This window comes from Brachyistius frenatus, unplaced genomic scaffold (genome assembly GCF_029030835.1).
Source record: "Brachyistius frenatus isolate BFR_SWC_R1_liver_20210118 unplaced genomic scaffold, ASM2903083v1 Contig_30, whole genome shotgun sequence".
Taxonomy (NCBI): Eukaryota; Metazoa; Chordata; class Actinopteri; family Embiotocidae; genus Brachyistius; species Brachyistius frenatus.
Window position 1 is genome coordinate 2,154,348 of NW_027210629.1, and position 18,008 is coordinate 2,172,355.

General features: G+C 39.2%; 1 protein-coding gene across 3 annotated transcripts in view; it reads left to right on the top strand.

Annotated features, from left to right (window-relative positions):
* grid2 (glutamate receptor, ionotropic, delta 2) overlaps positions 1 to 18,008 on the top strand; it is a 475,952-nt gene that overhangs the window by 329,050 nt on the left and 128,894 nt on the right. For all 3 annotated transcript variants that reach the window (XM_069699497.1, XM_069699496.1, XM_069699495.1), the window contains exons 7-8: positions 2,660 to 2,821; positions 7,590 to 7,709. In XM_069699497.1, coding sequence (XP_069555598.1) covers positions 2,660 to 2,821; positions 7,590 to 7,709 — 282 coding nt within the window. The remainder of the gene's footprint in view (positions 1 to 2,659; positions 2,822 to 7,589; positions 7,710 to 18,008) is intronic.

An 18,008-nucleotide genomic window follows, 5' to 3' on the forward strand; every position in this document is an offset into this window, starting at 1 on the left:
AGACAAACATATGAAATTGAATTAATGTGCTGTTGATTTATGTGGATTCAAAAGACCCTGGAGGAACACATTTGATGAATGTTGGAAATACAGTGAAAACAGAAATGTGGCCTTAATGTTTATGTGTATATTTCCCTTTCAGGTTCTAGAACTTCCGCTCACTGTAATCAGTGAACAGGCATAAGACAGAATGTGTGGCTAGACCTTTTACATTTCAGTATTTGTTTGTATATATATACAGTATATAGTAAAATTATATAATATGACATAATGAATTTCCAAAAGATAATATAGACCGCAAGCTTTGAATAATGTCTGTAATAACACGTGCCTCCTGTGTCCTAATATGAATCAAGTTTTTCTCAAGTGTAAAAATATATTATTGGGAATGAAGCCCTTTCAACGTATTCATTATTTGTTGGGTAGAGGCCAGTCAGATGTGTTCATTCTCCTGTGGAAGGTTGAGGGTTTGTACGTGCTTATGTACTGTATGGGCGTGCATGTGAGTGTAAGTCATTTCAGTCAAGGGCAATCTGTTTTTCTGTGTGTGACAAAGAGAGTGAGCTCCCAAACCACTGTGCATGCACAGTTGAAACAGGCTGTACGCATGTTCATTTTGATGACCTGTGTGTAAGGGGAAATGTGTGTGGGGTGGATGGGTGAGTGGTTGAATCGGAGAGAGAAAGAGGAAATAAGGGATGGGAGAAAAAGAAGGCGAGAGAGAGAGAGAGAGATCCGCTCAGCGGTCAGAGAGTGGCCCAGAAGCCCAATTTCACACTGCACTGAAGCACATCAACTCAGGCTGACCACACTCTCTCTCTCTCTCTCTCTCTCTCTCTCTCTCTCTCTCTCTCTCTCACACACACACACACACACACACACACACACACACACACACACACACACACACACACACACACACACACACACACACACACACACACACACACACACACACACACACACACAACACACACTTACGTATAATGCTTGCTTGGAGTGCTGATCCCAAGCTCCCCATGGAGCAGTAGATCTTCACTTTAATTTTCAGAGAAAAAGGCACAATGACAGAGGAACAGATTGGACAAAGACAGCAAATGAAAGACTTAAGACAAAACTGTTAAAGCAAATATGCTTCAAAAGAAATAAAAAAGTTGGATGTAAAATAAACTTGACATTTTCTTTTGTCCTGACTGTCAGTAAACTATTTATTACGCAACAAGGAACAACGTATATTTTGTCATCTTATCAGTGCTCATATCATTTTAAGATGGTTCTGTTTCACTTGGTTCCCTCTTTTATATTTTCAAATATTGTGTTTGAAGGGGAGTGTTAGACTGAACAAGTAAAACAGTGCTCAGACACAAAGTATACTATACATCATATTGTATTGTATGCACCTGGTGGCCTGGAAATAAATTCAACTGGCTACCTCTTCTTTTTAAAACGTGTTTTTCTTACATTTATTCTTCAGTAACAGGATATTCCCAAAGAGCCACATCTAATAAAACAGTGTTTGATGATATGCAGTTAGAATTTTGGGAGCAGTGTGTGAAGTAGGACATAAATTAGTGCCAGTACTCTCCTTATTCACACACAGGAGATATTGATAAAATTCACATCATAGATGCATCCAATCAAAGGAACTTTTGATCTGAAACAGAATGAAGGCACAATAAATGTGTGTTTTCATGGCAAAGATGCAGAATGACCCTCATTAATTGGCTCAGAAATGTACAAATGATAAAATACAGCACTGTGCGTGTGTGTTTGTTTGTGTTTCTGTGTGCGTGCGTGTGCATGTGTGGGTTTGCCTAAAAATCCCCATCAGATCTCTTTTTAATGAATGAATTGCATTGTTACAGAGATTATGGCTTTTGCACTGTTATTGTGTTCTTGTATATGTTAATCTCAGTGGACACCAAACACGTGCAGGTGTGTGGACCAGGGCTGTATAATCAATTTATTTACTCCATTTTCATTAGCATGGAGACAAGAGGCTTGGTAGATCACAAAACGATCGATGTCGGACTGAATAAACTCCTCTCCTCCCTCTATTTTACTTTGTGCTGTCAAAAATGTATCAATACATTTCATTTAATGTCGTCCTCAAAGCTTTTGTTCTCTGAGCATGTGTGTCTTTTTGTATGAGTGCTTATGAGCACAAATGTACAATTGTATATTTGTGAAAAAAAGAAAGCCACGTTTAAGCTGAAATTACCAATGTAGTGCACCGCGGGGGCAGAAAACATCCGGCATACTTTTGAGAGACAGGAATACAGAGAAGAGAAAGAGAAGCTGCAAAGTTTGATGTTTTGATCCAAGAAGCTGATGGATTTGTCTGGAAATAAAGCATTTAACTTTGATAGCATTTCAGCATGAAAAGGTTGGGTCGATTTCTCCCACTTCGGTCTAATGTCTGCTGCTCTGTATTTGTCCATCTCTCCCAGCTTTATAACCACCAAACACTAGAGTGACTGAAACGCAGAGTAACTGTTTCCTAAACTGAAACAACTGAAAGCATGAAATTGGTGATTTGCACCTCATAATGGTGACATTTTGTTGTTACAAGTTGTCTCAGACAATTCAAGTCCCTCATAGAGCTCCTCTTCTGTCATTGTGTTTTCTCATCTTTTCTTTTGTCTTTCTTTCTCTGTAGATCACCAACCGCTACATCTATGATACTGTGTTGCTGCTGGCCAATACATTCCACCGAAAGTTGGAGGACAGGAAATGGCACAGCATGGCCAGTCTGAGCTGCATCAGAAAGAACTCCAAACCGTGGCAGGGAGGCAAGAGCATGCTGGATACTGTCAAAAAGGTATTATAACAATTCGGAAGAAATGAACGCACTTTTTTTTTACTCTCAAGTCTTACATGTATGCGAGTTTAATGCGTACTTGGCTGTTCTGGTGCATCCACCTGAGCACACACACAGGCAGGCACAGCAATAGACAAGTAGGTGTTCCACAAAGCAGGCTTCTTCAGTTTTTAAGAACTCGACAAAAGGTGTTACACCCATTTCTTGGAGCATACTGTATATCATCACATCCACTTAAACACATTTCACAGTCTTGTTAAATCTGTTTCACAGTAAATGGCCTACAGATAGACAGGTAGATGCAAAATGGTGTATGTTAAGTGACCCAGTAGCCGAGTGGTGTACCATAGGTGTATACCACACTTTATTGAGCAAAGGGGAGAGAGGGGAGAGAGTTCAGCATCTTGACAGCCTGATGGGCGAAGCTGTTCCTCAGTCTGGAGGAGCTGCACGGAGGCTACGGTACGTCCTCCCAAAAGACAGGAGACCGAAGAGGCTGTGTGAGGGATGGGTTGAGTCTCCCACGATGCTGACTGCTTTGCGGGTAAGGCGGATGTTGTAGATGTCCAGGAGGGAGGGGAGGGCGGAGCCAATGATTCTACCAGCTGCCTTCACAGTGCGCTACAGGGTCTCGCGGTTGAAGGCGGCGCAGCTCCCGTAGCACACAGTGATGCAGCTGGTCAGGATGCTCTCCATGGTGCCTCGGTAGAAGGAGCACACGATGGGTGCTGGCGCTCCTGTGGTCTTTTTTTGCAGAGGAAGTAGAGGCGCTGCTGGGCTTTGTTGTTTATCCAGGAGAGATCCTCGGTGATGTTAACACCCAGAAATTTGATGCTGCTCGATCGCTCCACAGCAGAACCGGTGATGGTCCGAGGGGGGTGTTGGGTGAGGGTTCTCCTGAAGTCTATTACAGTCTCCGTTGTTTTTGTCACGTTGAGGGAGAGATTGTTATCCCTGCACCACATGGCCAGTCGGTTCACCTCATGCTTGTAGTTTGCCTCATCGTTGTTGCGGATGAGACCCACCACAGTCGTGTCGTCCCCAAACTTTTACGATGTGATTGGTTCTGTAGAGCAGTGCACAGTCATGAGTTAGGAGGGTGAAGAGCAGGGGGCTGGGCACACATCCTTGGGGAGCCCCCGTGCTCAGTGTGATGGTCTCGACGTATTGTTGCCAACCCGGACTGCTTGTGGTCTCTCATTGAGAAAGTCCAGCAACCAATTACAGAGAGAAGAGCTCAGGCCCAGCCGGTCTAGTTTCCACATTAACTGCTGAGGGATGATGGTGTTGAAAGCTTAACTAAAGTCTATGAACAATATTCTCACGTAGGAGTCACTAGTGTCGAGTCTTTCTTCTGCTCTTTTTCCCACATTTGCTGTCAGTCTCTAATGGACCTATCTAATATAGTCAAAAAAGACAAGAAAAATATACCCTCAGACAAAAGAGAGAGAAAAAGATGTCAAATAGAGATTACCTGTGCCTCACCTAGAATGCACATGAGAGCAGGCGGCAGCAGCAGGGGGCAGAGATAAAAAGCTGCCGTCAAGTTTGTAAATGAAGTCGCAGAAACACTGAGATCTAGATCTGACTACATCTTATCCGATTCAAAGAATGTTATCAGACCCCGATATCAGTTTGTACTCAGTCTGCAATTGTTTCAATTATAAGAGGCTTGCCAATTAAAAGCGAAATGTGATGTCTGTTCATGGTTTAACTTCCATTTGACATTCATTCTCATATAAATCGCATCGTATCAGTTTGTTGCTATATATGACTCAGCTTACCACACCTGTCACTCTCCATCTACATGAATTCAAAACAATAATAAATCGCCAAATACAGAAGAATGAATACAAGATAATAGCTTCTGGTATTGATATGTATTTAGACTGTCAGTGCTTCACAGGGTACAGATGTCATGAGAATCCTCAGATCCCACATATCATATGTTTTTTTACATTTACATTACATTACATTTCATTTAGCTGACGCTTTTATCCAAAGCGACTTACAATAAGTGCATTTCAACCATGAGGGTACAAAACCCAGAACAACAAGAATTTGCAAAACTCTTAAAGAATGAAATCAGTATTCCAGTCTTCATATACAACAGACTAAAACTAGGATGCATTGTATGCAGTCTATGATATAGGAATTTATTCAGTCTCTCTGACTAATATACATAATCAGTGACCAAACACTTATTCTGTTAGCAGCTGTCTGTAGGCCTGGTTCATCTTAAATGAGGCTAGTGTAATCAAAATAATTTGACCATCAGTTTGTGTACCCATAGTTGTATTCAAACTTGAAGGCTTAGTTGCTGCTGGATTCTCAGTAAATCCCTCCAAAAGGAAAGAGTGACAAAAACCACATCAGATGAAAACTTTGCGTATTTGTATCATTCATCTCAAAGGTTCATATATTGTGCTCCTCAACATAGTTTTGATCAAAAAGTAATTAGAACAGGTTAATTCTGAACCAATGTAAACTTACTTACTCATGGTGCACAGAGGCACTGTATGTGATGATGAGTTGTTCTGAAAACTAAAAGAAACAGTGTTAGTTATTGATTCAATTAGAATAAAATATAAAACAGACAATGAAATCCTTCCCTTACCTGAATTATTTGAAATGTTGATTTCAATGACTCAAAGTCACCCCACTCTGATATGTTTTTTGCCCGTGCATTTATTTCATCAGTCTCCCATGGTGCTCTACTCATTGTGATACTTGTAGGTACATGCCTGTTTTAAAAAGAGCTTATTAATACTTAATTTCTCAAGTACATGTGGCAAAAATGACACAGAAGAAAACATGTTTGTGTGAGTTTGGAGGTAAGGCTTAATTACTACAGTTAAAAGCAAAAGTGTATGCCCATAACCTAACCCAACTATAGTGTGCAAGTAAAATGTTATATTTCTTCCTATTGATATATCTGTCTTGTGTATCTTTTAGCAGTGGGAAATCATATATCTCTTACTTTTCATTGTGGGAGCATGTATTTGCATTTCAAGATATAGTGCTCATTAAATTGATTTTTGAGAGACCAGGCACTGTTGTTCCTTGGCAATCCATTTGAAACAGTACAGTAAAAACTACATTCATACATGCAATCATTTGGTATAACTGAAATCCCCTCCAATGATAAAGAATGACAAGGAGGAGGCTGTAAATAATACCATTTTTGTATTGTTCATGGAAATCCAATTTTTTTTTCATTACTTTGACTAAAAGTTTCTGAGTTCTAAGCTCAGTAGACTTCACGACCCAAGTGATCATGTATTCAAAGAACTGCATACCTTTAAAAAAAAAAGACATGCATCAATCAGCAAACTTTATTTAGTTCCTGCACAGTTGACTTTTGACAGATGGAGGATTTCATCCTGCAGCTGTGATTTAAGGAATCTCTGCATTTCACCTTGAGTTTAGGCTCAGGTTTGGCAACACTTGCATCACTGTTAAATCCAGTTGGATCAATGCCGTCTGTTTCGATATCAATAAAAATAAAAAAAAACTACTCCAGGCATGGCAGTTTGACTGAATGATGAAGCCAAGTGAAAAGCGAATTTAGGAATAGTGTCAGACAATAATAAATACACTGCAATGGCTTTTATATCTATCTCTGCATTTCACCTTGAGATCAGGCTGGGGTTTGGCACCACTTTCATCAGCCAGCACTGGCTGATAAACCAACACTGATGACTGTCTTAACAGTGCTGTGTTAAAGAGCCTAAGCAGTAATATAGTTGAGTTCAACAGCCTGGCATCAGTTTCATTTTACAGTGTATCAGCAGTGTTCTTTACTTTGTGTGCCTGTGTGTTTAATCAGTGTTTTGGTATGTGGGGCCATTATGCTAATGCTAAATACTAATTTGCAGCTGTTGATGAGGAGCTCTATTGATGTTGTTGTTGTTTGGTGTTCATTGACAACGTCAGATAGGGAATAAAATGTAGCAGGTGAAACTGCTGTTACATTAATCCCCAAAGCCTGCAGTGTGCGTTGTGTTTGGCAGACTACATATGATTGCTTGCTATATATCCAGCTCCAGACCAAGCTCCTCAGGCTGGGTCGATGAGGCCAGTTAAAAGTTTAGGCTTAACTTTTGATTCAATACTATAGCCGACATAGGTGTCGGAGACCAGTGTTTACTACCTGTTTCAAACCACAAGTCGGGAAAGTTTTTGAATCACTTTTATTGTTGCCATAACAACAATGGTTGTATAAGGAAATAATAATTTGAATGCACAACACAGTTCAACTCATTATTTTAACCCAGACCATATACCTACACTTTTCCTGAAGCAGCCACAGTGGCAGGCAAAATGTATATATATTTATTTGTCAATATTTTATTTATTTTTATTTTTCTTGAGAGTGAAGGTAACTTACCACACAGTGCAGTGTATGTCTTGGAGCAGAACTGACGTGGCTGCTCAGTTTGTAACAACATCGCTGCAACAATATTATATGTTGTTTTTTCTTGACACAGAAACTTACAGATATGTGCACACACACTAAATCACATACATTGAAGTGTTACAACAAATCCATTTCGCCTATTCAGTACCTGTACTTATTAAAGTGATCTAAGCTTTTCATAAAAGTTGGGAAGATGATTAATGCCAGAGTTTTACACATTGCATTGCTGAAGAGAATTGACATAATGATGACAATTACTCTTTAGCAAGGTTTAAAGACAACGTTTACCAAACAATAATGTTAAAATAGACACAAATGATACAAAAACATTTCATTTTGTCCTTGCAGTTTGGAGTGAGCGGCCTCACCAGTTTCTTGGAGTTCACTGACAACGGCAGTAACCCCAATATCTTCTTTGAAATCCTGGGAACAAATTATGGAGAAGACAGGGGACGAGGAGTCAGTAGGGTAAGTAATTTAATCACAACCCTTGTGTGGTGCACTATTGTGGGTGAAGGGGGAATAATTTCTTCACAAATGCACAGAGGGGATTTACGTAAGTCCTGGATTTACCAGGGAATTTCACTGCACCTGCTCTCTTCATTATTTCATCCCATATTTATTCAGGTAATTATTTCCTTGTCCTTGTTACCCCTGTATGACAGAGAACAGATGTGCAATTTTTCTTTGTTTATATCTGGATTTTTATATGTTGGGTTTTTAAAAGTCTGAACCATAAATAATTCACATAGAAGAAATACAAAGAAGCAGTTGATGCTTCTGTATGTTCTTTGTTTTCCTGTATCTGGCTGCTTGTTCATTTTCTATTTTTTTTGTGCACCAGTCAGATACAGCATCAGCTAAGCAACTCACCTCCCATTCAATAAAGCTTTGTGTTAATTGGATTAATTAGAAGCACTTTCAAGTGGTATTTGGTAATGATACATGTGTAATGAATTTTAACATGCCTCATCAAAAACATACCTTCCCTTCATAGCCACGCATACACATATTCATAAGACTGTCTCAGTGACTATGTGAGTGTGTGTGCATATGCATGCATGTGTTTTCTTGCTCTGTGTTTGTCTGGAGTTTGTAAAAGTACTGTATACTCAGCAACTAATGCCGTAAATAAAAATCTAGGATATAAATGCTTTACGTCATGTAAATATAATATGTAAGATTAGAATTTGTGTGCCTCTATTATTATACTTAAACAGCATGGCATACTAAAAGCTCCAAGGCATGCTGCCTTGAAATATATCAGGGTATCTTTGAATAAGAAAATTATAGACTCATTTGTTCTCACTCTTTTACGTTTTTTTTAACATTTTAATGGGCTCAGATAGAAAAAGAGCTTTCTAATAGGAATGACTGACTTTTATTGATTATACGTGTGGGGTAGGAGACTCACACTTTCAAAGCATAATCTTCATAAGTTTGTATTGGACAGAGAGGCCTCTGTTTGTGCAGGTTCAGTATATGCACTTCGGTACTACACACTTACACAAAAGGCAGCACACAAAAACAAGACCACCTCGAACACATATACACAGTGTGGCTGTCCTCCACACCAGAGGTATTTCTTTATAGATAACAGAGAGCTATGATTATGGATAATGTGGTGGGACACTAACATAACGCAGCATGCCATCACAGACAAAATTAATCTTTAAAGAACAGCATAATTACATTAAGACACAATTCCCTAATCAGAGAGCATAATTACTTCTGAGGGAATTAAAGCACTTGTTATACAATATTCCTGCCACAGTCTCCCTTAATACTCTGAACATTTGTTGGTCTGTCATTGGGATTCAATTAAATTCACACATGGCATAAAATGACTAAAGCGAGGCTGTTATTCCTCTTACAGTGCCAGTATTGTAAGTTTTTCATGTAGCTGAACTGGCCTTTCCAAATTGTGTGGCCACCTCTTAAATGGTGTTCATACCGAGCATCTAACCCTCAATGACAGCTTGGCAGTTGTGTGTCAGGCTGGAGGAAAGGTTACTGAAATTAAACAGCCACTGACCACTCCACCACTTGAAAAAGCCAGAGAAAATACCTACCTGACACAGCCGGTGTTATAAATGTGTGCAGTGGAAAAGCTAAAAAGAAATTAAAACCTTAAGACAGCAGTAGAAAATAAGTGAAACAATCATTGCATTACCTGTATTTCCCAAACGTATCTGTTAGTATACAGAAAGCTTGGCTTTAAGTATAATATCATCTCAGTGCCATTGTAATAGGGAAGGACAAGACATGTTTTACAGAACAAATCATTTCTCTCCTCTGCATTATAAACTTAGGTTAGAAGTGAATAAAGAGCTCAGTGTCAATTCATAATTATAAAAAGTAACCATGTCTTACCCAAGGGTAATGGTTTCCCTTATGTAACGATTGCTTGAGGGACAAAACTTAATTCTTTAATCATTCGTGACTTATACTGTGAGAATAACCACTGTGCAATGAAGGTGTCTACTTATGCATCCATATATCAAAGTCCTGTTTGGTCATGGTACTTTCTTTGTACTAAGACCTGAACGTATCCAGGAATTCTGCAGTAATTTGATAAAAAAAAAACAACTGAAAAAACATAAACTAATGTGACCTAAGCTATGAATAATCGGCTTAAGTCAAATATATTGTTATAACGTTTATTATTTTTGAAAATATAGTAGTCTTTGGTATAACTGCTGTGTTCAAAACTGCAGATGAAAGACCGCAGTCAAAAATAACAACAACCATCAAATGAAGGAACTTTACAGACTGTTGACAAAGTTGCATTTCAGTCAAATACAAAAAAATGGTTGATTGTTTTAGCAGAGTCCATTTTATCTTTATCATGTAGGAATATACCTTAATTTAATTCTTCTTTTCAGTATTGCAACATTTCAATGTTGACATGCATTTAACATTCCCCATGGTCACATGACAGAAGGCTGACCTGATAAATATTTGATTCTTAGCAACTTTTGTTCAATTATTTAGCCTTCAGTCTGTCTTAATTGTGTGTTTCCCTACTTGTGAACACTGAGGTTTCACCAGACAATGACCTTTTCAAGAAAGAAAAAAAACAACACATGTTTAACTCTTGAGCCAAATGAAAGTAACATTAGTTATTTCTCTTAATAATGTATACAGTAAGTCAGTAGCGCTCTCTCTTTCTCTGCCGACCTCATCTGCAGACCATGTACATTAAGCTTCATACCATATGAAGTCAAATGTATTTTTCTTGTACCCAAGCACCATTCTCCATTAAAGATGTCTGAATTATGGACAACAGTCCCCAAATAATAAATCTACATTGCAGTTGTACTGGGACAGTGAGATATAAAGTGAATGTGTATGAGCCTGATGGTGGTAAATGCATACTGTCCTAATTATGGTATCAACACTACATTCTAGTGAGAATACCACTTAACCTGAGTTTATTTTCCTATCCCGATGAGAATCTCATTAATGAAAGGCACACATGCAAGCTTTTTTTGTGTCTATGTATGTATTCTTCCGAGGACCTCTTCTCTTCTCTACAACTCCCTTCCTTCTTCATTTTATTTTCCATTAATTTGTCCTGCCTGTCATTTTTAAATCTTTCACTGCTCCTTAATCTCCTTTCACCCTTTTTCAATCCCCAATTCCATGTCATGCCATTTACCCCCATCATACTTCACACATATGCATACAGTTGTCTAGCGATAATGATAATAGCAGCCACCTGAAATCAGTCATAATTATTACCACTACACTGTGGTAGAATTGGCTGTCTGCTCCATTAGCCTCAGTGGCTATACATGGGAGCCTATATCTCCCTCTATCTATACATCCACAGGCATGCCAGGGTCCACTGATATCATACATAGAGACGACAAGTCTGCCACGTGTAATTGCTCCGTTAGCTATCAGCGACATCTTAAATGACTTCAGAGAGGAAAAACCGCATCAAATACTTCAAAACAAGCTCAATAAAAAAAGGGTTGTGGCTTACTGAGGAGATAAAAGGTGTGCGTGTGTGTGCGTGTGTGTGTGTGCGTGCGTGTGTGTGTGTGTGTGCGTGTGTGTGTGTGTGTGTGTGTGGAGGGGTGTGTGTAAAGAGTGAATAAAACAAGCAGAAAAGCAAGTGACAGCTTGAAAGGCGATAGATGACCTGGTAGTTATAGATCCCATACAGGAGATACAAACAGCAGCCCAGGTCATAATGGAGTCACAATCATTACACTGTTACTTTGTCACACATACTCATGCTCTCCTTGCTCTCATACATCAGCACATATTCTCCATCTTTTGGAGGAGACACAGGGATATTCTCCGTCTTTATATGAATCAATGCCCTGCAAACTGCAGTCTTCTTAAATTGAGGTCTCCTTTAATTATCATCTCCAGTCTCACCCCACATACATGGTGAATTATGTTAATGACCTGCACAGAGTCGTGGGGCCTCAGAAGCCTTCCTCACTGTACTATTATCTTGCAAAATCAAAACCTGAGTCGGAATCAGGCTTCTCTTTAGTTTGTCTTCTTGTGGGTATTATAATAATTCATTCTTGTAACCACCTTTCTTAGATAAATCTTTCATTTAACTTGTTTTAGCTCCACTGAATTTATTGTACACAACTACTTTTTTGAAAAAGTATATCTTTCATTCTTCTTTTATTTTTGTGTCACTGAAGAATTTGACTTTTATTTTGAATAAGCTTTTCTTTGACACCGTAGTCCTTGGGGACAATTTTATATCTGTAAAAACTTTGAAAAGAGCAGAATAGACTTAATAAATTGCCTTTGAATGTTTGTTTTTATTCTATTTATTTATTTACTTTTAATAGAGAAGATATCTGGTCTTACTCTGGCACAGCACAGTGTCCTAAGACATGCAAACAGCAACTGACTGCTATGTTTTGTGTCTTCTCAAAGCTTACCTGTTATTGACTTACAGACTAATATCCTGTTGCTGGTCTCTGTTCAGATGTTACTGTTCACACTTCAGTATTCCACCACGACTCATCCAGATATCAGCTGCTGAAATCCAATGTGTCTGAGATTGGACTGGGAGCCCAAACTATAGTTGCTTTGTCATTCCTTAGCAGAACAATACATCAGTATGCTAGTGGCTCTGTGAGTCTGTAAGTGTCACCATTTTTACCACCATAAAATAAAATGCTTGTAGTTATAGTGATCACTGTGTTAGCGCATGGTAGCGCATGCTAATTAGCAAGGAACACAAGGTGCAGTTCTTCCTGAGGAAGAGATGAATGTCTGTACCAATTTTTAATGCCTCATTCAAATTATCAGTGTGTCAAAGTAACAATGTGTCAGGACATATAACTCAAAACCATGACTTTAAATTTAAACTGGTGTCATTCGGATACATCTTCAGAAAACCATGGATGTCTGTGCAAAGTTTTGTGCACGCCCTTTTAGTAGATGTTGGGATATTGTTCTGGAAACTTTTGACCTGCTGGTGTTTCTATATGTAAAGTCAGGGGGTCAATAAATTCATCCTCTGAGCACTCTGAATGTTTTGAAGAGACACCCATGTTACCCAGAGACATTAATGTATCCTGTGGATACAATAATCTCTTAAAATTGTATGGCGGTCTATCCAACATTTGTTTAGTTATTTAAGTCAAGACCATAATGACAAATTGATAGAATCCAAATTTAAGCCCAAATTAGATACAATGCAAACACAAAATCGTAAGATGTTTTAGAGGTCATGGTTTTAGTTAAGCTGTTTAACAGTTGTAACAGTTGTACATATACCACTGTTTCAAAGTAGGCACCATTAAGCTTTATACAGAGATAAAACAGTAAGACTTAAAGGCCAGATCAAGTTTCTTGATCATATCAAATATGCTATGGCTGATAACAAGGACATAGGCATTATAAGGTGTTAAACACATTTAGATTAGATATACAGCAGCCTCACACACAACCTCCTGTCATGAAACAAAATAGTGAGGATGCAGCTCTAAAGGGCAAGTTAGCAAGCTCTATTTTAAGAAGGTTAGATGTGGGGCAGCACCACTGGAACTGATTGTTACAATTATGTAAAAAAGTCCTACAGGGTGAGATAAATAGAGTGATGAAGAGAAGGAGGTTAAAGAAAAAAGTACTGGATGAGTCACATAGAGACAAAGGCAGCTAGAGAGATGGGCATTGTGTGAGTTAGAAAAATGATTCACAGATCGTAATTTAGAGAGGATGTTAAGTAAAATAAATAAATCATAGGGAGATAGAAGCAAATCTGCATAGAAACATAAACAGATTCAAGGGTGGAAAGCTAGTGATCTTTGCTCTAAGGGACAAAGATCCCTATTTCCCCCCTATTTTCCGTCCTGTTAGGTAGATTTGCATGAATCTTTATTCAGTATGTCTCTCCCACCTCCAGGCCAGGTGGGAGATTGCCGAGAGGACAGAGAGGGCGGAAAGTGGAAGACAGCGAGAAGCAGTAAAAGATGCATGGCTGATAGGCAAATGGGGAAGTGAAAAGAACCAGGAAGGAAGGACTGAGGAGCGGAGAGATGGAGAGGGGGAGTGAAGAGAGGACGTCATTGATTTGTCCTGCTTCACAGGTTCTTTCCCCTCCACTTCTTTCCTTCCCGGTCATCTTCACTTGATAGGGCTCTATGTGTGTACGTGCCTGTGCGTGTATGTAATTTTCTTTTCTTTGCTTGTATATTGTCCTTGCATTTTATGTGAGGTCTATGCCGATGCCACCATGTTGCGTGGAAGGGCAGAAACTGGATATTGAAAAATGTTTAATTTTGAAGGAAAGAGCAAACACTGTGTTAACTTGATTATGTTTTGGGAACATTTATTTATTTAAGGTGAAACACTTGTATCGATGGGCCATCCAAAGTTATACAGCATTCAAAGAAGTTGGAATTTCTCAAAAATGGTAGAATATGTGATATTTATTATAGTGGAATAATTATAGTGTGTGTGTGGGGGTGGGGGGAGAGGGGTTCACATAGCAGGAGACCGCTGTTCCCTTTCTGTTTCCAACCATATGTTGGGATGTTTTGTTCAAACTGCATTTACTGTTGTCATGGTGACGGAGGTTGCACAACCATAACATTTTTACTCAAAACATGATCTTTTCCTAACCCTAACCATGTCATTTCGTGTCTAGACCTATACGGGGATAGCCTGCTATCTGTTGGACCGTCTTGCCACTCTCCGTAGTGAATCACATACAGTAGTTGCATTTTAATGGGCATAGACCTTGAGTTAATTGTATAACTCGCATATTAACCTTTAACCAATAGGCATCGACCTCCATAAGCGCTGAAACTCGACCTCTGCTACAATTACATTTATAAAAACAAACTTGAGTGTGACATCATCGCACTTAGCTTGATTAGTCCCCCCTTGAGAGTGGCTGGTAAACGTTAATGCGAAGAGGGTTTCTAGACTGTAATCACAGCCAAGAAAACTGAAGCTGTGAGCAATAGTTTAGTGGGGCCTAAATGGTTGCCTAGGTTGGAAAACTTGTTGGAATTTATATATTTAAGGCATGAGCAGCCTTAACACAAACAGTAGAAGTGTAGAAGAACTGTTTGTCCCATTCTGTCAAAGTTGCCTCTATGAGGATGTGCATTAATACATGTAGATGAACAGAACAAGACATTGTATTTCAACAAGGCATTAGCTTACCCATTGGGATAATAGCAGCCATACCCAATAATAGTATTATTCACAGTCTGATTAGTGTTGTTCTGAAGTGACCAGCTTTGCATGCTGTAAAATGTCTGAACAAACCCAGGTGGTGCTTGGATGTATTGGCAGCGTCTATTTTGACTAAAATGAGCAGTTTCCTCCTCTGTTGTCGTGGGCTAACCTTGCTGCTGAACTCAAAGAGATTAAACGGATATTGATCTTCTTTACCTCCCAGTCAGGCGGCAAACAAACATGTTTCCCTAAATGTTTAAGTATTCATATAAGGCTTTAGTTCTCAGTCTTATCTTTTATCCTGCCCTTTTCTAAAGTGTGGCTAAGACAGGAGCATTAAATAGATTTCTTTTTTTTTTTTAAATTTCAACTTTTGTGATAATGGCTTTTACCCTTGTGAACTCATGAATACTTGAGTATTTGCAAGCTTCCTCTGTGACCTGATTGATGTCAGCGATTTGTTTTAGCTGGAAGGTCATGTCAATCGTGAATGGACACACATGCACTGACCAGCAATATATATTCTGGGTGACGACAACACACTGGACACTGGACACTAATTGAAGCAGACGAACTGCCTCTGGTGTCTTTGAATCAGCTTAAGTGTAGAGGCGCATGTGAGTATTTGCTCTGTGTGCCCATGTATATGTGTGAGAGAGGCAGAGGGGGGAAGTGGGGTAGACAAACTAAGAGAAGCAGATAAGTGGAGCAAACGACTATGAAAATGCAGAGGGATGGGATACAGCATTTTTAACTATTACCTGCTGTCACACAAGCCCCAATGGGAAATTCATTGTGGTGCCAAACAAAAACATACGTTGTGTAAACAGTATGGGTAACACCAAAGACTGGCCCGGCAGCAGCCCGTCTGCTTCTCTATGTTCTGAGACAAGCCAGGAGAAGTTTTATTCCCCAGATACTCCACTGTCAATCCTGTCTCATGCCGGGTGCAGTGACATAAGGAAATTGAGCATAAGCAGATTGATTTTTAAGAAAATACTGGTAGGTGGCTGCATATACAAAGGTTCAGCTGTGTATTCTCATTTAAAGAATTCTGTAGTCGATGTACTGAAAGCTCCTATAATCTAATAGAAAGAAAGCAAGCACCAAAGACAGAATGAAAGAATAGCAGTGCTATTGTGTGCACTATAAATTTAAAAAAACAAAAAAAAAAACATCATTCTGCACCATACCTATTTCTGGAATACTGCAGGCACGATTGCCTGTATAAACTCTGTGCCTGAAAAGAAAAACATACAGCGTAGTGCTGAAATAAATTAGCATTATGAATCTCTGATGCCAGCCCCCTTCACCAACCCCCTCTAGATTTTCTCCACCAGTGTGCTGCAGTGAACTATGAGATGTCCATGTCTGTGTTTTGACACAAACAGTACATTTTTAAACCCTATTTGAGTGTACCACACAGTTCTAAAATTGATGTGTACATGAAAACACCTACACATATAATTACTGTACTATAATTTGTTTGTTTACAATTTATGTTTTATTCATTTCTTTCTTTGGTAAGTTCCTAGTCATTCTTTTAGACCAATCCAGACCCCATGTATATGGCATAGATCACCGTCAAATCTCTCTGTGTCTTAGATCTCATGTCAGTAATAGAACACTGCTTTGGTTTGTAATAGGGGAAGAAAAGTTAGACCAATGTGTCTGGGTGGATGAACGAATAAAGGTTCAGAGAAGTGTTAGGGATGCTGGTCTGAGTGCTGTGCCAAATAGTGGGCGGACAGCAGGATGGATACAGGGAGGGGGAAGAAAAACAAGAGGCAGCCCTGTTTGAGCTCTTAAGCTAATGTTTTTTGTTTAAGTCAGAGAGATGGATGGATGGATGAGTACAGACGGAGAGTGATGGATGGACAGAAGTGGATAAAAAGAAATGGGGAAATGACTTGGGTTGTCAGTCCTTGGGTTAATTTTTGCTATGGAGGGCATGAATGGATTGCTGGATGGATAAATTGATTGACAGGGTGCAGGGATGTGAAGGAGAGATAAGGGGGAGGCCTAATTGCCTGTGACCTGGTTGTAAACATAGCCCTACTAAGGTGGCAGCTTAGAATGACTGACGGATCAGTGTTAAAGAAATAAAAGTGAGAGAGCAGTTGTTTCTGACACAAGGTTGTGTTCTTGTGTTTACCATACGGCTTTGAGAATCAGGGACACTGGCCATGAGACAGCAGAGGGTGAGGGACCTCAGCCAAAACTTTGAGGCAGGAGAGGAGCACTTCAGGGGCAGAGATTGGTAATAGATTGCAGAACAAGAACGGGTTGAAGTGAGGTAAATCATAAAGTTGATATATGGAAGAACAATGAGTAAATATGTGACAGAACATCATGTTTTACTGTTTCTCTAGCAAGGAAAAAAATGAAAAATAAAGTGTATGTTTTAGAATATCTAGTTTATCTACGTGAAAGGACACAACAACGCTAAAACTCAATCAGGGGCAAAACTAGCTAGATAAATTTAAATTGCACTCCAAATAAAGAATACAAAAGAGAAGGAGAAGCAGACACACTGGTGGACGATATGAAATGTAGGTAGAAATACAGTTAAGTCAAATAAAATATAAATGATTGTACAATCATTTAATCATACCAATTAACTGCAGCCTTAATCTGATCAACAACAGACAATGTAGACAAGTAATAACAACGCACCACTAGAAACTGAGATGTGTGATGACAATCTATGGCAAACTGGACAGACATCTTGGTGAGTCCATGCCATTACCTAAAAATAACTTACTTCACCATGACATTGGCAAATTTTCCTTAAACTTTCCACATTTTCTTCAAGCTAAATCCATGCTGGCTTTCTGACAAATATTACCAATAGCAGCAGCAGAAGCAGAAGCAGCAACTGATGAAGGAGTTCTGTGAATTGATGGAATGTATCAGTACAGCAGTCTTACATGGTCCCTGCTTCAACATCCTATCCTTAACTACATTATATTACCAGACACCTTCTTCCTGTCTAAAACTAGAACCCTGTATGACCATAGTCACCCTCTCGTCTCACTCCAAAAAACACCTGCTTTTCCACTGTAGTTTTGTCCATGAGGTCTGTAGAGGACA